The following is a 26,206-nucleotide window of genomic DNA, read 5'->3' on the forward strand; positions in this document are numbered from 1 at the left end:
CCCAGTGCCAGTACTGCAATTAACTAACAGCCCAGGAAGCTGCAACTCAAGCTTCTCTCCCTCGAAAACATAGTGAGGCCAGCGCTGGATCCAAAACATTCAACTCCACCTCGTCAGCTTTCTCCGTTGGCCATGTCTGAGAAGGCTGCTCCTTTACGCTCTGTTACCAGGGACTTTTCTTCTGACCAGCCTCGGAAGAGACTCCATTCCTCAAGTAAGGGTGATTTCTCCCCCCCCCTTAAAAAAAACAGGGGCAAACACCTAAGATACCCCCTGCACTGACCTTGACCAAAGCACTGTACAGGGAGGTGCCATGTACTGATGGTTCCTGAGAGTCCAAGGATCTCACTAATGGCATGTCTAGACTACATCCCTCTTTTGAAAGAGGGATGTAAATTAGACAGATCAAAATTGCAAATGAAGCTGGGATTTAAATTTCCCATGCTTCATTTGCATAATGGCAGCCATGCCTTCTTTCAGAAAAGGGCTTTTTGAAAATAAAACTGCTGTCTAGATGGAAGTTCTTTTGAAAAAAAAATCCTTTCTTGAAAGATCCTGTACTCCTTGATCTGTCCTCAGGAGTACAGGATCTTTCAAAAAAGGGGGTTCTCCTTCAGGTGGTATCCCTATGGGTGCTCCACTCTGGGTGCTGGTGCATCCTTGCACATGTGCCGTGGTACCCCCTTGTGCCGTTGGTGTCCGTTCAGCGAGCGTGCAGCATGGCCCCTCAGTTCCTTTTCTACCATCCTCGGCAGCAGACGGAGCTTCTCTCTGTCATTGTTCCTAACGAAAGATAACAACCCCCCCCCCAGTTATTTCCCTTAGTTACCTCATCTTCCAAGTTTTTAGACCTTGACCCTCTCGAAGTTTAAAAAAAAAAATTCCTTCACAGCCCACCATTTTTCGCCATGCTTCATGCCAGGATCCCCCAGCTTCAAGAGATATGAGGAGTGCCGGGATGCCATGCTCGTGTCTGACAGGCAATCTAAATGCATGAAGTGTCTCAGGGAGTCGCACCAGACACAAAAGTGCCCTCACTGCTCTAAGCTAATAGCTAGAGCGTGTTGCGACTGGGCCAACAGGCTGAAGACTTTGCTCTATGAAAAGTGTCTTCAACCTTCTTCAGAAGACATTTCAGTGATCCCTAAACTGGGTTCTCAACGGAAAGGTATGGACAAAATGTATCCCTCTACCTTTCTCGGTGTGTCTCGCTCCAAAACGGGCTTGTCTCTGGCTCGATCGCTACACTTGGCATTGACAGGCACAAGGGTCAGCACTGCTGATAGGCATGTCAGGGGTGGCATCATCCATGCTGGCACCTCAGAAGAGAGCACACTCGGAACCAAAATGTAAGACAGAAGCATCGACCACGCCGAAGGAGCACCACAGAGACCGCTTGGCACCGAAACACCATGTCCACTCGTCATTGGCCTCGTCATCCAAGAGGCTCCTCACCGAGATGCCACCCCCTGATCACACGGCACCATCGATACAGAGCAAGCAGCATACCTCGGCATCATCCCAAGAGCACTCACGGCAAGACTCCCCTGCCAGGAGCCACACACCAATGGCACCGGTATCACCAGGCTCCTCCATACGATCAATGCACTCATGCAGATCATTGAATCACTCGCGTTCTCCAAGCGAGGTCGGCACAGAACTTCTGAGCCATTTCTCCTCCCAACAACTCCAGTCCAACTCACAGACCTCCATCCTGACAGTGTGGGCACATCACATATGCATACCCACCTCCTCCACCATCATGGTATGCACAGAACTACAACTACAACCTCCACCATATGTCGGACAGTGGCAGTCTTGGGACCCACGTCCCCCTCAGAGGAGCCATCACACCACTTCTTCCCTAGATTTAAACCGCCTCCTGCTTCTACTCAACCTATGATATCAGCTACAGACCTTAATTCCCTGGTTCACTCTGATATAGAAGACACTTTGTCAGAGAGTGAGGACTGGTCCCTGGTGCACAACTCATCTTCCTCTCCAGACGAGGCAGTTATTGCTGATACTCCTCCACCAGGAGACAATTCAAGGAAATTTCAAGATCTCTTTAAAAGAGTAGCCCAAGCACAGGAGCATGATTTGCAGGAGGTACGAGAGAAACAATACCGCCTGCTGCAAACGCTACAACCTCCTACCTTTTCCAGAATAGCTCTCCTGATGGATGAAGCTATCATGGATCCAGCAGACAACATCTGGCAAACTCCCGCTTCCATCACCCCAACCAATAAAAGAGCGGATCGTAAATACTTCATCACACCCACAGGCTTGGACTTTCTTTTTACACATCCTGCACCAAATTCACTGGTAGTTGATTCGGTCAGACACAGAGCTAAACAGCCTAATATCAGGTCAACACCACATGACAAGGACCATAAGAAAATGGACATCATGGGCCGTAAGGTTTACTCCTCTGCTACCCTGCTCCTTAGAGCAGCAAATTATACAGCCATGCTTGCGGACTACGATTATTCAAATTACTCAAAGTTACAAGAACTTACTCAACACCTGCCAAGAGACCTGTGCTCCTCAGCATCATGCAAGAGGGCCATACAATCTCTCGTACTGCCTTGCAATCCATGATGAATGTAGTGTATACAGCCGCACATGTCACAGCTTCAGTGATCGTGATGCACAGAATATCATGGCTACAAGCATCAGGTGTGCCCAGGGAACTGCAACAGAAGGTTGAAGATTTACCCTTTGACAAAAAGCATCTCTTCGTAGTGAAAACGGACAAAGTACTTCACTCCATGAAGGACTCCCGTACCACCTTAAGGACCATAGGGATGTACACACCCCCATTTAAAAGAGCCAGTTATAACACCTATCAGAGACCAAGAGAGCCGTAAAGGCCTCAGACCAGATACGACTTCCACCAAAAGCAGAGACCTCAGTGACGCAGGCCACAATGTCAGCAATAACACCCATCAGCATCTGATCAATCATCCACATCCAAAGAACAAATTGGAAGCTTTGGTCAAGATCAAGAACGCTGCCTCCCCCATGGTCACACTACTCCCCATGCGACCACAGTTCAACCACTGCCTTCGCCCTTTTTTTCAACAGTGGGCTCAGATAACATCACACAAGTGGGTCCTAGAACTCATTCAACATGGTTATGCTATCCCCTTAGTTCTCCTCCTACTACCCCATGCTCCCACCCCGTCCCTTTTCAGGGACTCCTCTCACAAAACTCTCCTCAAGCAAGAGGTGCTTCATCTCCTATGCATAGAACCAGTACCAACAGAGTTTCAGGGTTGAGGGTTCTACTCAACTTATTTCCTAACACAGAAAAAGAGTAGAGGATGGAGGCCTATACTGGATTTAAGGAAGCTCAACAAATATATCGCCTACCACTAATTCAAGATGGTGACCCTAGCAACAGTAATCCCCGCACTAGATCAAGGAGACTGACTTTCGTCTCTCGACTTTCAGGATGCCTATTTTCTTATTGCAATTCACCTGGCGCACAGACGTTTTCTATACTTCATAGTGGGCAATCAACATTTCCAATATCGAGTACTCCCTTTTGGTCTTTCAACAGCTCCCAGAGTGTTTTCCAAAACTCTGGCAGTTGTAACAGCTGCATTACGTCATCAAGGAGTTATGATCTTTATCAAAGGCATGTCATTCCAAGAAACAAAGGACATGGTAGACACTACTACCATCCTTCTGCTCAGCCTTGGCTTTCACATAAACTATGCAAAGTCCATGCTTCACCCAACCCGGAACCTGGAGTTTATAGGAGCACTCATTGACACTATGATGGCGAAAGCTACTCTACCCAATCACAGGTTCAACGCCCTATGCAGCCTCATCTCAGTGGCATGCGTTGCCTCTACCATGACAGTTCGCAAATGCCTAAAAATTCTGGGTTACATGGCCTCCACAATTTACGTCGTCAGACTAGCATGGCTCCACATGAAGTGCCTACAGTCTTGGCTAGGCACACTTTACATGCCTTCTAGAGACCCGTTCTCCAAGTCGGTTACCATTCTACCATGAGTCCTTGACTCCCTACACTGGTGGATGAATCCACACAATGTATTAGCTGGAGTGCCATTCCAACAACCTACCCCCACTCTTACCATAATGACCGATGCATCCCTCCTCGGACAATCTCGGAACCCTTACGTCCCAGGGCAAATGGTCCTTTATGGAACAAACGCTACACATCAATCTCTTAGAGCTACGAGCCATACAATATGCATGCCAACACTTCCTACTTCACATAGCACACAACACCACCAGTGTCATGACGGACAACACCACTTACGTGTATTACGTCAATTGACAAGGAGGAGCGCAATCTCTGTCCCTATATGCAGAGGCTATCAAATTATGGAATTGGTGCCTGAAATATCAAATCACACCGGTTGCTTCCTACCTCCCAGGAGTACTAAATGTCATGGCAGATGCCCTCAGTCGCAAATTTTATGACCACCACAAATGGCAAATACATGGCCAGGTACTCAACTCCATGTTTTGACAATGGGGCCAGCCAGTCATAGACCTTTTTGAGACCAAGAACAACCGCAAATGTCACCTCTACTGCTCCAGAGCAGCGTTGGGGAAACACTCCCTGGGGGATGCCTTTTCCATCAGATGGGACACACCTCTTCTATATGCGTTCACACCCTTTCCGATTCTCCACAAAGTTATCAAGATCAGAGTGGACCTAGCTTGTGTGATACCTATTGCACCAGCATGATCGAGGCAAACGTGGTATCCTTACTTCCACAAGGTGGCAGTCACTAACCCATATGCCTTTCTGCCTCAGCGCAATCTTCTCTCACAGAATCATGGAAGGATTCTCCATCCGGAACCTCACAAACTACACCTCCACGCCTGACTCCTTCATGGATCAAAGAAGCCGAAACTACCTATTCAGAAGGAGTAAAAGAAATACTTATCAACAGTAGAAGACAATCCACCAGAAAAACGTACCTATACAAATGGAACAGATTCTCTGAATGGTTCAAACGCACTCAGGCAACCTCAGAGACCACTCTCCTATCCCTCTTGCTCGAATATCTCCTGCACCTTAAAGAACTGGGCCTTGCTGTTACTACTATCAGAGTCCATGCGGCTGCCATAGCAACTTTCCATTGCACCATGGAGGGTTCTTCCTTCCTCACCAATCCAATCACTAAGAGATTCCTCAAGGGTCTACAAAATACCTTTCCAGCTGTTAGCCCGCCAGCTCTCATCTGGGACCTGAACCATGTACTTAAGAGTCTGATGAAACCACCCTTCGAGCCTCTCGAGACGTGCTCCTTGTCATATCTATTGATGAAGGTCTCCTTTCTCATCGCAATAACATCCAGCAGGAGAGTAAGTGAACTTGCCGCACTGATGGCGGATCCCCCGTATACAGTTTTCACCAAAGACAGTTACACTCCAACCCCACCCTAAATTCCTCCCAAAAGTTCCTTCCCCCTTCCATGTCAATGAATCCATACACTTACCTGCCTTTTTTCCAAAACCACACGCTGATCTGATCCACACAGCCTGGGACACCCTTGATGTCCGCAGAGCACTTGCGTTTTACCATAGATCACACCAGGGCCTGGTGAGCATCCCCTAGACTGTTCCTGTCCTACGCAGAACGATCCAAAGGACAGGCAATCTCATCGCAGAGGATCTCTAAATGGATTTCCTTGTGTTTCCACACATGTTACACCGTTCACAACAAACAGCCACCTGGCGTCATCAAAGCTGACTTCATCAGGGCTATGTCTTCCACCATGGCCTTCCTCAATAATGTCTCTCTCCAGGACATTTGTAATGCAGCCACATGGTCATCAAACCGCACATTTTCACAACACTATGCCCTCTCATCTTCTATTGCATTGTCCACTGCAGTGGGTCATGCAGTGCTATCCTCAGTGACAAGCTTAGGGCTCCAAACCCACCTCTACAGGTCTACAACTGCTGTATAGTCACCCAGGGTATGTCTACACTACCACCCTAGTTCGAACTAGAGTGGTAATGTAGGCAACTGGAGTTGCAAATGAAGCCCAGGATTTGAATTTCCCGGGCTTCATTTGCATCTTGCCGGGCGCCGCCATTTTTAAATGTCAGCTAGTGCGGACTCCGTGCCGCGCGGCTACACGCAGCACGGACTAGGTAGTTCGGACTAGGCTTCCTATTCCGAACTACTGTTACTCCTCGTGAAACTCCGGTTGCCTACATTACCACCCTAGTTCGAATTAGGGTGGTAGTGTAGACATACCCCCTGAGTGTAGACATAACCTAACCCTAACCCTAACCCTAACCCTAACCCATGGGGACACCACTTGAAGGAGAAGAAGGAGTTACTCACCTTGTGCAAGTATCAGAGGGGTGCCACGGCGTGTGCACAGCGTAGTGGAAACTGCTGGAAAAATCTCTGGTCGCTGGTGCGATGATGCAGCAGCACTCAAAGAGGAGCACCCATGGGGACACACATCTCAAAGAACTACTGTTACTGCACAAGGTAACTCCTTCTTTTTTTAAAGAACCCCATCTAGACAGTGGTTTTACTTTCGAAAAGCCCTTTGTCGTAAGAACGTGCAGCCGCCATTATGCAAATTAAGCATGGGAAATTTATATTCCGGCTTCATTTGCAATTTTGATCTGTTTAATTTACATTCCTCTTTCAATAGAGGGATGTGGTCTAGACATGCTGTAAGGTGGGCAACAAGGAAGCCCAAGTCAAAGTTGGCGCCTCAGGCAACATCTGGTGCTGTCTCAGTGCTAACGAAGGCAAAGGCCAAATTAGCATCTTTGGATGTACCATTGGCACCAAAGAAACTTAGTTCCCACTCGGCACCATCGGCAACTATGCCGCCCCTGCAACAAAGAAACAGAAGCACGCAGCACTGACTGCCTCACATGCGGCACCATTGGCACTGCAGGTTGCAATTGTACCAATCTCAACGCTGCTGTTAGCACTGATGTCTCTGGTGATGCAGCTTTTCACAACAACAGAGGAGCTCAGAATAACATCCATGCCGATGATCCCGCTATTCTGCACCGACAGCATGCCCACATCTAGCAGGTTTACTCTCTCCACTCCTGCAGGCTCCTCACTGCCACTTTTGAGTGATGAAGACGAGGAACCCTTGGTTGGTACCCACATCCCCAAGGCACTCCTCTTCAAAGCAGTCACAGCAGCAACAGCAAACACTGCTTCAGTGGCTGTCACCTCAGTAGCTGTGCCACTATGCCCCTACTGGCTAATTGGCCCTACTGGGAACCCTGGGAACTCTACAGAGCCCAGCAGGCGCACAGGTGCACCCTCAGCCAACCCCATCTGCACCACCCAAGGCCACCTCTGTATCCGCCCTGGACAGATCAGCTTACCAGGAGGAAGATGAACCAGCCTCAAATGTTGAAGAGTCTTCTGTCTGTTCACACCTGCCAATGCACATCTCATCATTTTCCCCAGAAGACATCTGATGCCCCTTCCTCCTATGGTGGGAGATGATTTTAGATCATTTTGGGAACTTTATAAGAGTGTAGCCAATGTCTTAGAGGTCTCATTAATGAGACTCCCTGAAACCCAACATAAATTAATCACCATACTCCTCCCTCTCTGCTAAGCTGGTCCTACTAATGGACCAGCCCTCATGGACCCTGCTGGTAGACTCCAGCAACAGTCCCACCAGTCTGCAAGACGTTGGACGGTAAATATTATGTAACTCCACAGAGTGCTGACTTCTTGTTTTCTCATCTGTCTCCTAACTCCTCAGTTGTGGATACAGTTAATCCGAGGGGAAAACAGAGTATGGCTAGAACCACACCTTACGAGAGGGAGTGGAAACACCTGGACCTTATGGGGAGGAAGGCCTATTCCTTTGCATTCCTACAACTTTGAATATTCAACTACACTGCAATGCTTGCAAAATACACACACCATATTTTCAAGCAACTATCATATTTTATTGGCCGCCTTCCAGAGGACAAGGGAGAATAGTTCAGGTCTATAAATGAAGGCACCTTGATTTCCCACATGGCCCTACAAGCTGCCATAGACACCTCTGATACTGCATCTCATTCTGTCATGATGGTCATTGTGATGAGGAGGTCATCATGGCTTCCCCATGAGGTACAGGCCACAGTGGAGGATCTTCCTTTCCAGAGCTCCAAGCACTTCGTGGATACCACCGATGCATCGTTCCACTGTCTTAAGACTCCTGAGCCACACTGAAGACACTTGGTATTAATGTTCCTGTGAAAAGATGTAAACAGGGAAGTTTCTTTAATCAAAGGTACAAACCTACACCGTTTAGTTGAGCACACAGACATTTCGACAACAGAAGGAAACAATGCCAAATGAGATGGAGACAAACCCCTGACCAGCCCTCTAACTCTTAAACCTCAACTTCGAGGCAGATGGTTTGAAGGTTACGTCAAGAGTCTAGTAACACCTGTCTGCTTAAGGCAACCAGAACCCCACAAACTTTTTTGCCAGCGTCTAGCACCCTTCTACCATCAATGGTCCTCCATCACAACTGACAGATGGGTACTGGACATTATAAAGAGCGGATACTGTATCTCCTTTCCTTCTACCCTTTTCTCCCACTCTCCCTCCACATCTCTTTTCAGGGACCCATCTCATAAGAGCATTCTCCTCCAGGGAATCGACCACCTGCTCCACCTAGGAACTATAGAACCCATACTTCATTGCTACACAGGCAAGGGGTTTTATTCCCACTACTTCCTTACAACGAAGAATTCAGGGGAATGGAGAATGATTCTCGATCTCAGGAAGCTCAACCGACCACAGAGGTTCCAGATGGTCACCCTATCCACTTTAATTCCTGCCTCAAATAAAGAGGGCTAGTTATCGAGACTCAACCTCCAGGACACATATTTCCACGTATCTACTCACCTAATACATCGGAAATACCTCACATTTGCAGTTGGCGATGTATACTTCCAGTACAGAGTGCTGCCATTTGGACTCTCCACAGCTCCGAGGGTCTTTCCAAAGATGCTCACGGTCTTTACCGACCATCTCTGCAGACAGGGGGGCTCCATATTTCCTTACTTTGATGACTGTCTGATAAGAGCAAACACAAGTCAAGAGGTGCAGAACTCGGTCTCCCTAACCAGACCCTTACTTTACAGATAAATTTCTCTAGGTGCAAACTCCAGCCAGCTCAGAGAATAGAATTTGTCAGGGCTTACTTTGATTGCCTGGAGACTATAGCTTCTCTCTCACAACAAAGATTCCAGACTACATGGGACCTTATATCAATGGCCCAAATTAGTCCACAAGTCCCTACAAGGACTTACCTCCAGCTACTAGGACACATGGCAGCAGCCACTTCAGTAGTGTTGTATGCCAGACTGCACAGGAGATCCATGCAGCAGTGGCTAAGGACTGTATACAAACCATATCACAACAGCATCAACAAATTAGTATCAATCCCAAAGAGGATCAAATGTTCCCTGGACTGGTGGGCAGACCAAACAATCGTGTTTCTTGGAGTACCTTTTCACTAACTATCTCCATCTGTGACCATCACTGACCAATGCCTCTCTCCTGGGTTGAGACGCACACTCAGACTCCCTCAAAATTCAGGGATGGTGGTTTCCACAGAAATCTAACTTGGACATAAACATACTAGAGCTTAGAGTGGTATTTTATGTATGCCGGCATTTTCTACACTTCATACGCAACAACATGGTTCAAATCTTTACAGGCAATCAGTCAACCACATATTACATCAACAGACAGAGTGGAACCAGATCCCTACCATCTGCAGGGCATCTTTGGACATGGTAGATTGCAAACAACATCCACCTACAAGCCTCTCATCGACCAGGCAAGGACAACTTCATTACGGATGACCTCAGCACGAATTTCAACTCCAATCACAAATGGGAAATGGACCCCAAAATCCTCCATCAGCTGTTCAGCCAATGGGGTTTCTCGACAGTGGACTTGTTTACAACAATGCCAACAAGAAGTGTTCACAATATTGTTTGTGCACGGGCATTGGCATGCATTCCCTTGTGGATGTGTTCACAGTAACCTGAAATGCACCACTCCTCTATGCTTTCCCTCCAATTCGTAGTCTACAAAATTAGGTCAGACTCAGCCATGGTGATCCTCATTGCTCCATCTTGGTCCATGCATAGGTGGTACACTTACCTGCTTCAGATGTCCAGGAGAAGGCCATGGCACCTTCCATTGCTTCTCCATCTTCTGACACAAGAGGGTGGCCAAGTCTGTCACCCATGCCTACAAATACTTCACCTCCAGGCATGATTTCTCAATGGCTCACCTCAGTAGAAACAACATTCACTGATCAAGTCAAACAAATTTTAATGACCAGTTGCAGTTAACAACCAGAAAGTCTTACCTCTATAAGTGGAGAAGATTCTTACTTTGGTCTGAACAAAAACGCTTAAACCCATCAATGGTACCACCTTCTAATCATGTGTCTTGGAATACCTTCTAGAATTTAAACAGTCAGCCCTTTCTTTTAGCTCTTTAAGGGTTCACCTCGCAGCTATAGCAGCCTTTTATCAGCCCATTGACAACACACCTGTCCGCACTCACCCAATGACCAAGCACTTCCTCAAGGACATGCAGAACACTTTCCCACCTATCAGGCTCCCTGTTCCAGTTTGGGACCTCAGTTTAGTGCTTTGGTCTCTCACCAGCAAAACCATTTGAACCCATGATGACATGCTCCACCTTTCTATGTAGGAGGCCTTACTAGTAGCTGTCACATTGGCCAGGAGGTTAGGCAAGATCAGTGTACTGATGGAGGACCCTCCCTTTATGGTATTCCATAAAGACAAAATCATTCTCTGTCCTCACCCAAAGTTCCCCACTGCATTTCATTATAATGAACCTATACTCGTACCTGTCTTCTTTCTAAAACCTCACACCAATAATAAGGAGGCTGCATGGCACATGCTTAAAGTCTGCAGGGCAATTGCCTTTTTTTTTTGACAGAACCAAGCAAATCTGCAAGTCAACTAGACTGTTCATCTCTATCGCAGGGAGATCCTTGGACATGCCATTTTCTACTCAGAGACTATCCAGGTGGATAGTGGGCTGCATCAGGCTGGCTTGCTTGATCTTTGACCAAGATACTCCATTGCGATTATATGCATACTCTACAAGGACCATGATGGCTTCTACAGCTTCGTGGACATTTGTAGATCTGCAAAGTGGTCTTCTGTTCATATGTTTGCTAGACACTATGCTCTTGTTATTTACCTGTCCCATGGTACTCGGTTTGTGCACACCTTCCTAGCTGCTGTGCATGATATTGATTGGCCAAACTACCTGCCTCTGATCACGGGTATTGCTCCATAGTCACCTAAGGTGGAGCACCCACAGGAGCACTCCTCAGAGAAGAAGAGAGGGTTACTCACCTTGTGCAGTAACAGAAGTTCTTCGAGATGGTTGTCCCTGTGGGAGCTCCACTACTCACCCTTCCTTCCCTCTGCTTTAGGCACAAGTTATCTTCCTTCCGGGGCAGAGAAGGAACTGAAGGGATGGTTGGCTGCACATGCGTAGTAGCGGCACTACACATGTAGTCTGCTCCATGTGCACAGCCCAGGAGAAGGCACTGCTATGAGAAATCTCTGACAAGGCATGAAGCAGTGCCCAGACACCTAAGTTGGAGCACCCACAGGGATAACCATCTTGAACAACCTCCATTACTGCACCAGGTGAGTAACCCTCTCTTTTCTTAGCTGAAGAATGCAGATTTCATGGCAATAAGATACTTTGTGAATTTGTGTTGAATTTGATAAATTATTTTGGTTGAGAAAAGAAAATCAGGAAAAAAACTCAAAACATTTTCTTTAGAAATTTTCTTGATGAATTGTTATACCTTTTAAAAAACAAAACTTCTTTTCTTTAGAAATTTATTTCAATTTTATTTTTTAAAAGGTTAGTAAAACTTGAAAACAGAATAAAATCTTTTGTTTTGGGTGAAAGAAAATGTTTTGATGAGTCAAAACCACTTTTTTTGTCTATTTCGGTATATTGACAAATTAAAAAAAATGTGCAGTTGGGTCAACCTGAAGCAATTTGTTGTTGTTTTTGTATGACCAGCAACAGAAAAACTGAAATGTATGAATAACTGATTTAAGGGTCTATGCCCCACTGTTTTAATGTAAAGGCTTTTGAAAATTTTACCTTAGGTCACAGGGATAAGTATCAAGGGAGAAATATAATTCTAGTTCTTTGAATATATTGCCTTCTCTGCTTTCCTTCTAAATCAGGGGTGTGGAACCTTTTTTGGATCAGAGCCCACTGACCCACAGAAAAAATCAGTCAGGGGCTGCATACAAGTGAAAAGCAAATTAAAAAAACCACTTGTCACCGGTGTGGCCCTTGACTGAGGAGAAAGACATTCCTCACATTCCCCTTGCACATGAGCGCCCAGCTAGTAGATTTTGTGTGCTCTAGCTCTGTTGGAACACACATTGCCAGACTATGAGAATACAGAAAATCTTAATTTAGAAAGTGAGATTGTGTATTCTTGTAATTCTGACCATACCTCTGATATAAGTAAAGAGTCACCTTAAGTCACTTTTGGGCATTCTTGCTATATTATTGTCAGGTCAAAAATATGGAGAATATGAAAGTATATTATCTACTAATACTATATTTGATTAGACTGCAGAAATTTCTGTTTCCTTTGATATACTTTTGTAACTCATTTGGCATTAGTGGGATTTATGGACACACTTTGATGATTCATAATCCCCTTACATTGTATCCTGACCATTTAAACCAGGGCTACTCAATAAGCGGCCCGTGGGCCACATGCAGCCCCCGTCCTGTTTGTTTGCAGTCCACGGTACAATTTGGGTTTGTGTGGGGCTCAACATGTGGCCTGCAGGTGGGAGCCAAAACAAAAAAGTGGTCAATGGTCTTCTGTTGATATGCATTTTAGTAGTTAAATTCCTGGACTGTCATTGCTCATTAAAAGTGTTGTCATATGGGTGGAAATCAGGTAAACATTGCATTTTATTAATATCAGCAGAACTGACTTAAATGGGGCCTATGTGTTGTGTAGTCTTACCTTAATCTTTGTATTCATTCCCGTTAGCGTGAAAGAAGCTATTTGCATGCATTTGCATATATATTTGCATGTATATGCAACCACACTTAAATTGCAGCCCTTGGCATGTGCTGTGAGTATCATTGTGGGCCCCGGGGCTTCCAAAATTGAGTAGCCCTGATTTAAATAACTGTTTATGCTGATGACTGTAAATATACAATTTGCCTTAACACTCTTGAAGAGTTATCGTTAACTGTTGGGTACAATTTGTTTGCATTAGGAAGGACCCATGGTTCCAAATACGCCACCACAAGAAGCTAGCAATAGGCTACAAATATTCCAGGTAAGAAAAAATTAGTTTTGAATAGGTCTGTCAATCAATACAAAATTAGTCATATGATTAATCTCATTGTTAAAAAATAATAGAATAACACCAATTGTTTAAATATTTTGGATGTTCCATGTATTTAAATATTTTGGATGTTTTCTACATCTTCAAATATATTGATTTCTGTTGCAACACAGAATACAAAGCATTCAGTGCTCACTTAATTTATTTATTACCAACATTTTCATTGTAAAAAAGAAACTTCAACTCACCTCATTGAAGTATTATAGTGCAATCTCCGTATCATGAAAGTTGAACTTACAAATGCACAGCCTCAGCCCAAGGAGGTGCGGAGCTGGGGGGAAGAGAGGAATCAGCCTTAGCAAGGGGAAGTGTGGAGTTAGAGGTAGGGAGGTCAGCCCCAACTGCAGGTGGCACAGGAGTCTCAGCCTCAGCTGAGGGCTGTGTATGACCGGAGTGAGACTCTCCAGTGGATAGTGTGGAGGTTTTTTGGCGGGGGAGGGAACTCGGCCTCCAAATGTGGGTGACACAGGCTTGGAGGTGGGGTCAGGTCCCAAGCTCAGGGGTGGTCAGCCCTAATCCCAAGAAGCACAGGGCTCATGAGGGGAGGGATCAGCCCTACTCCAACTGCAGGTGACCCAAGGTCAATCCCAGCTGTGGGCAACATAGGATTGGGGGGAGGATAGACCCCCCCCCACTGTGGGCAGTGTGGAGTGCAGGATGGTGGTGGTTTAGCCTCATCTCCAGCTGCTGGCAGTGTGAGACTTTGCCCTACATGCAGGAGGCATAGGGAGTGATGCTTGTGCAAGGACACCCTCTATCTGTTTTACTCTGAGAAATATGGTCTCTTGGAAGAGGGGAAGAAGGGAGTGTAAATATCGCAACTTCTCCATTGGAGCTGGGACGAGTAGAGCCTTGGTATCTGCAGCTGCAAAAATGAGCCACTGATATCTGCAGAAACATTCATCCTTTTTTTAAAAAGTTGATTCTATATTTGTTTTTCACCAATCTTCTAGCAATACCATTTGCTTGACAAGTTATACAATTCTGACTCTAATTAATGTTATCTCCACACCAACTAATGAAATGTTTATTTTCTCCTGACTAAATAATGTAATGTGGTTTTAAGTCAGGGGCAAGCACCTTTTTTGTATCATGAACCATTCACCCAAAGACAAAATAAAGTGCAGGCAACACTCCTTCAATTCAACTGCCCAAGAGGGAGCACAGAGGCTCGGGGCTTCTCTCCATGGTAGGGAGAGCCAGCCTTTGTGGCTTCAGTCCTGGGGCAGGGGGTAGGCTTGTTGAAACTTCAAGCTTCCTACCCACCAGCCTTGTAGACAGGAACTGACGCTTGGGGTTTCCCACCTGTGCTGGGGCCAGCTTTGTGGGGAGGCACTGAGGCTTAGGGCTTCTTGCCCATGATGGGATGAGCCAGCACTTGCGGCTCCAGCTATGCAGGGGGTCACCATTTCCCAGCCATGGGGCTAGTGCAGTGCCCTGGATTGCCCCACTGCTGGGGGCAGGAGCCCTGAGTCTTTCCCTCTCCATGGGGCTGAAGCCATGAGTGCCACTCACCCTGCTGCGGGAACAAGATCCGAGTCTACATGGCCCTCCCTGCCCAAGGTGGGTGAGTTGAAAGTGGGTCACCTGCATGCTGGATGAAACTGAGTAATGGGCCAGATGTGGCCTGTAGGCTGTAGGTTCCTCACTCCTAATTTAAATGCATATCTGTTTTTATAAAATATTTCTTCAGGTCTTTATTGTGCATGTTTTCTGTTTAGCTGAGGCATGTGAAATAGTAAATGAGCCAATTTTTTTTTTATCTGTTAAATTATAATCTGCTTCTATTGTGCCATTCTTTATAGACATTAGAAAAACACTTCCTACTGTAAGTTGAAATTGAACAGAATTTAAAATCAAATATATGTCCTTTGGAAACCAAAGGATGTTACTGGGTATTTCTTTGTATACACTCTGCAGAGTTAAGATAGCTTTTGAATTGGAAGTAGTTTATGATAATTAGAGGAGCTCATAGTTACAAAATGCATATCCTGTGTGTATTTTTAAATCTTAATTTTATCAGGCCAATTTTGATGAACTCTGGAGGAAGTTTATCACTTATTCATCTGGTGAGCAGCTATTTGGATTACCTGTCACAGACTATGAAGTTTTGCATAAAATCAGGTAATGGAAAATAGAGCTATATTTAAGAACATGTTAAGAACAGTATATTAGAAATGCTGGAGTGAATTGAAAAAAGAGCATTTGTACACAAGTATATGTACTTATTTCATAATTTCTGACAGGAATTATGTAGTATAAAAGAGTAAGGTTCCTGAAATTCTTAGAAGAGGAAGGAGAATGAATTTAGGGATCAGAAGGCAGATGAAGGCCAGCTGTGGTCTGGAATTAGAATGGAGATAAAGCAGCATAGTCATATTTAACTGAATGCTTTGTCCAGGGAGTAGTACTAGTTGAGCTAGTATGGTTTGAAAACACGTTCCTACACACAATGCCATTCATTGTAGTGCACTAACTCTGTTTTTATAAAACTTTGAACTTCTCTGTAAAAGTGAGCTAAGTTTCATGTGAATTGTGTCAATTCAAACACAGTGCACATAAATGCAGTCCTCCAACTGCTATCCCATGCTGCTTTATCAGTAACCATTACTGGCTTGTTTGTTTACTTTTGTGCCTTCCACCTCTCTAGTGTACTTATTTGCTTCTTGATTAAAAAATATCTGCATTGCTGTAGTATTGCCTTATAGCATACCTTGAGCAACTGCTTGGAGCAGTACAGAGATCTTCGTGGTAAATCTTATAACACTCCATATTCATTGCCTTCAGGGTCAAAATGAAAGATTCCCTGAAGACAGATTAAACAAACAAACTACTGTTGACTGTCAAAGACTGTCAAAGACTCTTGAATGGTGAAGAGCTCTGCACACGGGGAATGTCTACACAGAGGTCTCCTTCACATAGCCACGTCCAACACTGAAACTGACAAAAGATGCCTCTTTCTTGGGCTTGGGAGCTCATCTAGACAATCACACAATTAAGGGAAAAAGGTCAGCCATAGCCTCTATCAAGGTTTTTCCCCACTCTGACACTTTGAGTGCTGAAGGTAGGGGTCCACAACAGACCTTAAAATGTCTTGCCACTAAAGGCTTCTGTTTAAAAACTCCCCCAAAGTCACAGAGTTCCTGACCTAGGGTGGTACGCTGCCACCACCCAAATGCAAAAGCCACTTGAAGCCAGGAAAAATCACTTGGGAACTTCTCCCTTGTAGCCTTACCCCGAGCTCTTTCAAACCTCTCCCCCTTAGGAGAGAGCTTGAAAACAAACAATACTTTCTTACTAGCAGATCTTCAGTCTCAGGCACAGAACCTCCTGCTTTTTTTATGACACAAGAATCAGATTATACTCTTAACAGGGTAATTTTATAATCAAAACAAAGAAGACATGCTTGGTAATGTTTGGGTGTTACAGAGCAACAAGAAAAAAAAGATTAAAGCACAGGTAGTTGTTTCCCTGGGATTTAGTTTAGTTACAATGTACGGGGGGGGGGGGGGCAAGACGCAGGGAGAGGAAGGAGTATTAGCACAGAGGAGTTAACCAAACTAAAAAACAAAGAAAGTAACCTGATTGCATCTAAATATAAACATTCTCTGTTCTACTTACATCTCTGTCCCAAAGTTTAGTTTTTTTTTCTTAGACATGAATATTTATGGGAAATCCATGCCTTATTATTCCTTAATTCTTTTCTCTCCCAGCTCTTGCTCTGACTGAGGCTAGGTCTACACTGCAGGCTTCTTTCAGAAGAAGCTTTTCCAGAAGAGATCTTTTGAAAAAACTTCTTCCAAAAGAGAGCATCTACACAGCAGAAATACATCAAAAATCCCTGAGGGTATGTCTACACTACAAAGTTAGTTTGAACTAACGGATGTTAGTTCGAACTAACTTTCATAGGCGCTACACTAGTGCTCCGTTAGTTCGAATTTAATTCGAACTAACGGAGCGCTTAGTTCGAACTAGGTAATCCTCATTCCACGAGGATTAAGCCTAGTTCGAACTTACTAGTTCGAATTAAGGGCTGTGTAGACCCTTAATTCGAACTAGTGGGAGGCTAGCCCTTCCCATCTTGCCCTGGTGGCCACTCTGGCCAACACCGGGCAAACTTGTCTGCCCCCCTCCTGGCCCCGGAGCCCTTAAAGGGCCATGGGCTGGCTACACAGTTTGTGCCAGTTGCAAGGCTGCCAGCACCCGTGCCAGCACACCTAGCAGCTGACACCCCATGAGCCAGCCACCCAATGCCACCCAGCCCTCCCCCTCTTCCCGGGATCAGCCTGGCGGCTCCCAGGAGCCTGCCTGGGGCCGCAAGAGGCGGGCGCCCGCCTGGTCTAGTGCGGAGATCGTGGACCTCATCGAGGTTTGGGGGGAAGCCTCCAATGTCCACGATCTCCGCACTAGCCACAGGAATGCGGCTGTCTACGGCCGCATGGCTGACAGCCTGGCCACCAGGGGCCACCAGCACAGCCGGGAGCAGGTGCGCTGCAAAATCAAGGACCTGCAGCAGTCCTACTCCCGGGCCTGCCTGCCAGGGGCCAACCTGGAGGGGTGCCCCCACTTTCACGCCCTGGACCGCCTCCTGGGGGCTCATGCCATCCCTGCCCCCTGGGACGTGATAGACCCCGGGGTAGAGGGACCGCTGCAAGAGACCGAGGAGGAGAAGGAGGAGGAGGGCTCCGAGAGCCAGGAGCCTGCCGGCAGCCTGCCCAGGACCCGGGACCCCCGAGGCACCCCATAGAGCCGCTCGCCTGTGTCGTCCGAGGCCGGGGAGGCGTCCACCTGTGAGTACCATCGTGCTCCCCTTATGTGTACGGGGGGCTGGGGCGAGAGGGAGCCCCAGGACCGTGCGCCTGGGCCTTGCCCACCACGGAGCAGCAGCTGGGGATCCTGCAGGGTCCCTGGCCTTGCAGAGGGGAGCTGGGTTTCACACACCTGGGCCCCTGGGGTAATTGACCGCTGTTCTTGTTGCACCACAGCCGCAGCACCTGGGACTGCAGGGTGCACCACCCCGCCTGCAGCAGCTGCCCGTGCCCGGGCCAGCAGGAGAGCCAGGAACCAAGAGGAGTACCAGAGGCGGCACCTCCGGTTCCTGGAGCAACAGATCTGTATCCAGGAGCCCTGGGTCCAGGAGGACCTGAGGCTGCGCCGGAGGAGTTTGGAGGCCCTGGAGGAGCAGGGCCGTGCTCTGCGAGGCCACCTCCAGAGCTTTTACTCACATTATTTCCTCACCCAGAAGAGGTCCGGAGGTTGGCACCCCATCCTAGATCTCCGCAGTTTGAACAAATATCTCAAGAAACAACGATTCAAAATGACAACTTTAGCTGCCATAATCCCTGTGTTAGATCCACATTACTGGTTTGCCGCCCTCGACCTCCAGAACGCCTATTTCCATGTCCCTATCCATCCAGCTCACAGGAGGTTCTTATGCTTCATTGTGGCAAAGGACCGCTTCCAATACAAGGTCCTCCCCTTTGGGCTATCATCGGCCCCCCGGGTGTTTTCAAAGGTTCTATCTGTGGTCACGGCCTTCCTCAGGCGCCAAGGGGTACTCATCTTCTCTTACCTGGATGATTGCCTACTCAAGTGCCCTTCTGCACATGAGGTCTCCCAGATGGTTCACCTCACGAGGCAAGTCTTTCAATTGCTTGGACTCCTGCTCAACGAGCAAAAGTCCGTTTTGCACCCCACTCAGAACATTGAGTTCATTGGGGCCCGCCTGGACTCACTTGCCAGCAGAGCGTTCCTACCCTTCCAGAGGTTTCAAGCCATCCAAGACCTCATTCACATTGTCACATTCAGCCCTACCATTCCATTCACCACATGCCTCAGACTGATGGGCTATATGGCCACCACAACATACGTGGTGAAATACGCCCGATTAAATCTGCGCGCCCTTCAGTACTGGGTAACTCTCGTATACAACCACACCAGATACGATCTCCACAGGCCAGTAACGCCGCCACCTGACGTTCTCCAATCACTCCTATGGTGGACCCGCCACAGAAACTTGCTGTCAGGTATACCTTTTCATCGGCAGGAGCCACTCCACCAAATCACAATGGATGCCTCCCTTCTAGGCTGGGGGGCTCACATGGGCTCCCTCTCAGTCCAAGGCCAATGGTCCCCACAAAAAGCATGCCTACACAGAAACCTTCTAGAGCTACGTGCCATTTTCAACACATGCAAATCCCTTCTCATCTACATTCGAAACACCCCGGTGAGGATACTCATGGACAACATCACAGCCAGGTATTACGTGAATTGCCAGGGTGGTGCTCGCTCCCGTTCCCTATGCACGGAAGCCATCTGCTTTTGGAACTGGTGCATTCGCCATGGAATAACACCTTCGGCATCCTACTTACCTGGCACCACAAACGTGACGGCAGATTTCCTGAGCAGACACTACCATGTGAAGCATGAATGGGAAATGCATGATGGCATCCTATGCGAGATCTTCCAACGTTGGGGTACTACCCGAGTGGACCTCTTTGCAACTGCCTCCAATACAAACTGCTGCAAGTACTGAAAGTACTGGGGGACCCCTTCCTTACGACTTGGCGCGGACCCCTCCTCTATGCATTCCCCCCCATACCTCTGATCCCCAAAGTCCTCCAGAAGCTGAAGGCGGACAGGGCAACGCTAATCCTCATAGCCCCGGACTGGTCTCGCCAGCACTGGTTTCCCTTCCTCCACCGTCTCTCCGCGCAGACACCGATCCGCCTTCCGCCTCTCCACAATCTCCTCACAGAAGACCGAGGACGCCTGTAACACCCCCAGATACAAACCCTGAAGCTAACAGCATGGTTCCTAACTGGCTGACTCCATTCGAATCCCTCTGCTCCGTTCCAGTCCAACACGTCCTGGTACACAGCATATGACAAACCACGAGAAAAACTTACCTTCACACGTGGAGCAGATTCTCCTCCTGGTGTACCTCAAACCACCACGATCCGACACGTCCGTCGAACCCCTCCGTACTGGACTACGCATTTCACCTAAAGGACAAAGGCCTCGCATTAGCCTCCATCAGGGTGCACCTCGCAGCAATATTAGCATTCACATCACCGATAGATGGTGTTTCTGTCTTCACCCATCCTACTACTAAGAGATTTCTCAAGGGCCTTACCAACATGGCCTCACTGCATGACCCAGTCCCACTGGCGTGGAGCCTGGATGTAGTCCTCGACACTCTAATGAGGCCGCCGTTTGAGCCTCTGGCAACTGTATCCTTGCATTTCCTCACTTTGAAAACCGTTTTCCTGCTTGCCATAACATCGGCACGCAGAGTGAGCGAGCTTTCCGCCATGATGGCCACGCCACCATATACAATTTTCCATAAGGATGGAATAATCTTGAGACTACACCCAAGAATCATACCCAAAATCGTTTCCCATTTCCATGTCAACGAACCAGTGATTCTGCCAACCTTTTTCCCGAAGCCCCATGCCTCATCACGAGAAGCAGCCCTACACTCCTTGGACACCCGGAGGGCCTTAGCATTCTACATAGATTGCACTAAACCTTTCAGGCGTATGGACCACTTATTTGTCTCCTTGGCACAGAAGTCGAAGGGTCAACGCCTATCTTCCCAGAGGATTTCCAATCTCATAACCTCATGCATAACGCAATCTTATGCAGCGAAAAGCTTACCCCTTCCATCCCAATCACGTGCCCACTCCACTAGAGCCATGGCCACATCTACAGCATTCCATAGAGGGGTATCCCTGAAGGACATCTGCAGGACAGTGACCTGGTCCTCACATGAGACCTTTGCCAAACACTATTCTATTTCTCTAGGCACTCGTTCAGATGGGGCAGTGGTGGCTGCGGTGCTCTCCACAGTGGATAAATAGGGACTCCGTGCCCTCCTTCTGTTCTGGAGACTACTGCTACGCAGTCACCCATAGTGGAGCACCCGCGGGGACATCCCTGAAGAAGAAAGCAAAGTTACTCAGCGCGGCAGCCATGTAAATTTAAATGAAGCCGCGATCATTTAAATCGCTGCTTCATTTGCCTTTTCCAAAAAAATCTACATGGCTCCGTCGACGGAGCCATGTAGTTTAGACGTACCCCTACAGACTCCGAGGCAGTCTCGAGGAACTGGCAGGGGGCCAGACCGCACGAGAGAAAAAAGAGCGCAAAAGTTGCGAGCCCACAACACATGCGCGGTCCAGCCGAACACTGCTCATCACAAGCTTCCGTCTGCAGCACCGCGGCAAGCCCAGCACCCATAGTGGAGCACCCACGGGGACACCACCTCGAAGAACAACAGTTACTGCACAGAAGGTGAGTAACTTCGCTATTTTTACAAATATAAACCCACCTGGCTTCTGCGATTAATCCCATAATGGATAGTGAGAGAAATCCCAGAATGCACACTGCTGAGCAGTGAAATAAAGGACTATAGGATATCCTCAGAGAATTTCATGTGTTTAGTACACAGCACGCTGCTACCACATGAACACAATGATACAAATTAAAAGATGGTAAAGATGACTTGTGTGCATGCTATTACTGCAGCTTGCCTGTTGTATGTGAACTAATGTGCATCAAATCAGTCTGGGTTATCCTCTTCTCCCTGTGTAGACAAAATTCTGATTAGACTTCTTGAAGCTTTTGCAATATTGTTATTTATATCAATCTACTTGATTACTGGGCTATTCAGGCTTGTACTTCACATTATTTTATTACTTGATTGCTGGTTTTTTTCTCTTTGTTAGTGTACATAGAAGACACAACTTTCTATCACCAAAGGATTACATTCTAAAAAGATTTCATTATTCTTCTGTACTCATAATAAATGGGCAGAAATTATTACGCTGTCTTTCAGTATCCGATTCTAAAGGTTGATATGTTTTTTATCTTGTAGAAAGGAGCTAGGATTGCTTCAGAAATTATATGGATTATATGATACTGTAATGAACAATATCAGTGGATATTATGAGATACTTTGGACAGATGTAGACATTGAAAAAATTAATGCTGAACTTCTGGACTTTCAAAACAGGTATTTTTTTTAATGTGAGCTTTTTTGTATTACATTTAATGCAGCTTGCTCTATATCAATTTGGTAAATTTATTAATAGTATTTCTCACTTGGGGACTGAGCCCTTAGGAGAATAAGGGTCCCAGCCCCATCTCCTATTATTTAGATGCCTTCTGACTGAGGTTGTGGGGCTGGGTTCTGGTGACAACCTGACAATTACTATTTCCTGTAAATCCAGAAGAAGCTTAGTACTGGAAAACTGTCGGGAATCCAGTTATTAGGTAATTCCCAGGCTTAGAGGCTGTGTCTACATTGGCACCCCTTTCCGTAAAAGGGATGCTAATGAGACCAGTCGGAATTGCAAATGCCGTGGGGGATTTAAATATCCCCCGCGGCATTTGCATGAACATGGCTGCCGCTTTTTTCCAGCTCGGGGTTTTGCCGGAGAAAAGCGCCAGTCTAGACGGGATCTTGCAAAAAATAAGCCCTTTTCCAGAAGATCCCTTATTCCTGTGCCGATAATCCACCTTCTAGTGCTCTGGTGCCGGAACAAACCTCGGCACCGTCAACCCCCTCGCTAGTGGCACCGTTACCACCAAAACCGCATCACCCCACACCGTCTCAGAGGCGTGAATGGTACCAGTCCCCGGTGCGGAGCCACACCTCCTCGGCACCGCTGTCCTCGGGTTCCTCTATCCACTTGGTGAGATCTCAGTGTTCCTCGGCCACTTCTTGTTCAGTCAGTGACATCGGCACCGAACCAAGGAGCAGGTTCTCATCGTAACACTCTAGCCCGGCACATAGACCTCCATCCTGGCAGCTGGCTACAGTTCAATATACATACCCTCCCCCTCTGCATCCATGGTATGCACAGCACTATGCTTACCCACCCCCGCCATATGCCACTCAATGGCAACCCTGGGAGTCACATCCAAAGAAGAGTCACCATCGACCCTCTTCTACTATTTCCAGGCCACCTCCTCCCTCGCCTCCTGCCACCGTATCTGCCACTGAGCTGAATTCTCCAGCCCCCTCAAATGCACATGACTCCCTCTCTGAGGGCGAGACCAGATCTCCTTTACACATTTCCTCCTCCTCCCCAGACGAAGCGGTCACCATCGAAGCCCCGACATGAGACGACACGAAAAAATTTCAGGAATTTTTTAAAAGAGTTGCTATAGCTCAGGAAAGAGATCTCCAAGAGGTGCAAGTCAAACAATATCGCCTTCTTCGTACGCTTCAGCTGCCAACCGCCTCCAGAATTGCTATCCCCATGGATAAGGCTATTATGGACCTGGCCGACAATATCTAGCAGACCCCAGCATCCGTCACTCCAACAAATAAGAGAGCAGACCGTAAATACTTTCTCTCTCCAAAAAATATGGACTTCCTTTTTACCCACCCACCTCCGAACTCCCTAGTAGTGGATTCGGTACGGCACAAGGGTAAACAACCTAATCTAAAAACAACCCCCAAGACCGGGATCACAAAAAGGTAGACATTATGGGCCGAAAGGTTTACACTTCATCCACATTCCTCCTCAGTGCTGCGAACTATACTGCCATGCTTGCGGACTATGACCACGCCAATTATTCCAAGCTCCAGGATCTCCTCCAGCACCTCCCGGAGCATAAACGGTCAACGCTGCTCAATATTATGCAGGAGGGCCACACCATCTCCTGCACAGCTTTGCAGTCCGCTATGGACATGGCAGACACAGCAGCTCGAATTACGGCCTCGGCGATAGCGCTCCACCGAATTTCCTGTCTACAAGCATCTGGGGTACCTAGGGATCTTCAACAAAAGGTTGAGGACTTAACCTTTGATCGAACCAACCTCCTTTGCAGCTAAGACCGACAAGGTGTTGCATTCTATGAAGGACTCTCGTATTACTCTCAGGACCCTCGGAATGTACACTCCTCCATTCAAGAGAGCTAGGTACCAGCCTTACCAACGCCCGAGAGAGCCGTTCCGGCAACAACCCAAGTACGATTTCCGCAGAGATCTCAACGTCGTAGACCACAGCGACAACAACACGTCGCACCCCATCCACCATCGAGCAAGCAGCAGGTTTGAAGGTCACGTCGAGAGCCAGGAAGCCAATCCACTGACATTCCCAACTGGTACCCTTCAGTTCTACCACCCGCTCTGGGCCTTTTTCCACCAATGGTCCCTCATCACTTCGGACAAATGGGTCTTGGATCTGATTCAATCTGATTACATCATCCCCTTTACCTCTCTTCCCCCCACCCACCCTCCTACCCCGTCCCTTCTCAGAGACCCTCTCACGAAACCGTCCTCCTACAAGAGGTTTCACATCTTCTTCAACTGGGTGCAATAGAACACATACCAACACAATTTCAGGGCCAGGGTTTCTACTCAACCTACTTCCTAACCCAGAAGAAGACAGGAGGCTGGTGACCCATCTTAGACCTCAGGCGCCTCAACAAATACATCGCATACTACTGTTTCAAGATGGTCACCCTATCAACTATCATTCCCGCGCTCGATCAACACGATTGGCTTTCGGCTCTCGACCTTCAAGACGCCTATTTCCACATTACAATTCATCCTGCTCACAGACGCTTCTTACGGTTTACAGTGGGCACCCAACACTACCAATACAGGGTGCTCCCATTTGGACTGTTCATGGCCCCCAGGGTGTTCTCCAAAACCCTGGCAGTCATAATGGCCTCTCTTCGATGCCAAGGCATCATAATATTCCCATATTTGGACGATTGCCTCATAAATGGTGCGTCCTTCGACGAGACGAAGACCATGACAGATACCACAATAGCCCTTCTACTCAGCCTCGGGTTTCATGTAAATTACGCAAAATCCACTCTATGCCCAACGCAGAGGCTGGAATTCATAGGCACCCTCCTCGACACAGTTGCAGCAAGGGCTACTCTTCCTGAACACAGGTTCACGATGATATGTGACCTCATCCGAGCAACACATGCGGTACCGACTGTCATGGTCCGCCACTGCCTCAAAATCCTCGGACACATGGCTTCCACGACCTATGTCGTCAGTTTGGCCAGACTCCACGTGAGACCTCTCCAGTCCTGGTTCGCGATGGTTTACAGACCCTCCAGAGACCAACTCTCCAAGTACATCGCCATTCCACCACGCATCATCGACTCCCTGCTCTGGTGGACAGTTCCTCAAAACATGCCACATGGCGTTCCTTTCCAATGTCCACCTTCCACTTTCACACTTATAACAGATGCCTCACGCATGGGATGGGGAGCTCACTTGGGACACATCACAGCCCAAGGCAAATGGTCATTTATGGAGCAAACGTTCCATATCAACCTCCTCGAGTTATGGGCGGTCAGATATGCATGCCAATATTTTGCTCAGTACATAGCTCACAAGACCATCACCATAATGATGGACAATACCACCTGCATGTACTACATCAACCGTCAGGGTGGTGCTCGATCCCTTTCCCTGTGTTCGGAAGCTACCGAGCTGTGGAGCTGATGCCTATCACACGGGGTCATCCCTTCGGCCATTTACCTTCCCGGGATACTCAACGTCACAGCAGACGCTCTAAGCCATACGTTCATGGACCAACACGAATGGGAGATCGACAGACGCGCCCTCACTCCGTTCTTCCTTCACTGGGGCCAACCGGAAGTGGACCTTTTCGCCACAAAGAACAACCGAAAATGCCACCTCTACTGCTCCAGAGGAGCCCTGGCGAAAAGTTCCCTCGGAGGTGCCTTTTCCATCACATGGAAT

The 26,206-nt window shown here is 47.4% G+C and overlaps 1 protein-coding gene across 3 annotated transcripts in view; it reads left to right on the plus strand.

The window, feature by feature from the left end:
• Positions 1–26,206, plus strand: part of DNAH8 (dynein axonemal heavy chain 8) — a 615,913-nt gene that overhangs the window by 271,819 nt on the left and 317,888 nt on the right. For all 3 annotated transcript variants that reach the window (XM_075925079.1, XM_025186355.2, XM_025186358.2), the window contains 3 exons: positions 13,330–13,392; positions 15,485–15,585; positions 22,340–22,477. In XM_075925079.1, the coding sequence (XP_075781194.1) occupies positions 13,330–13,392; positions 15,485–15,585; positions 22,340–22,477 (302 nt within the window). The remainder of the gene's footprint in view (positions 1–13,329; positions 13,393–15,484; positions 15,586–22,339; positions 22,478–26,206) is intronic.

This window comes from Pelodiscus sinensis, chromosome 3 (assembly GCF_049634645.1).
Source record: "Pelodiscus sinensis isolate JC-2024 chromosome 3, ASM4963464v1, whole genome shotgun sequence".
Taxonomy (NCBI): Eukaryota; Metazoa; Chordata; order Testudines; family Trionychidae; genus Pelodiscus; species Pelodiscus sinensis.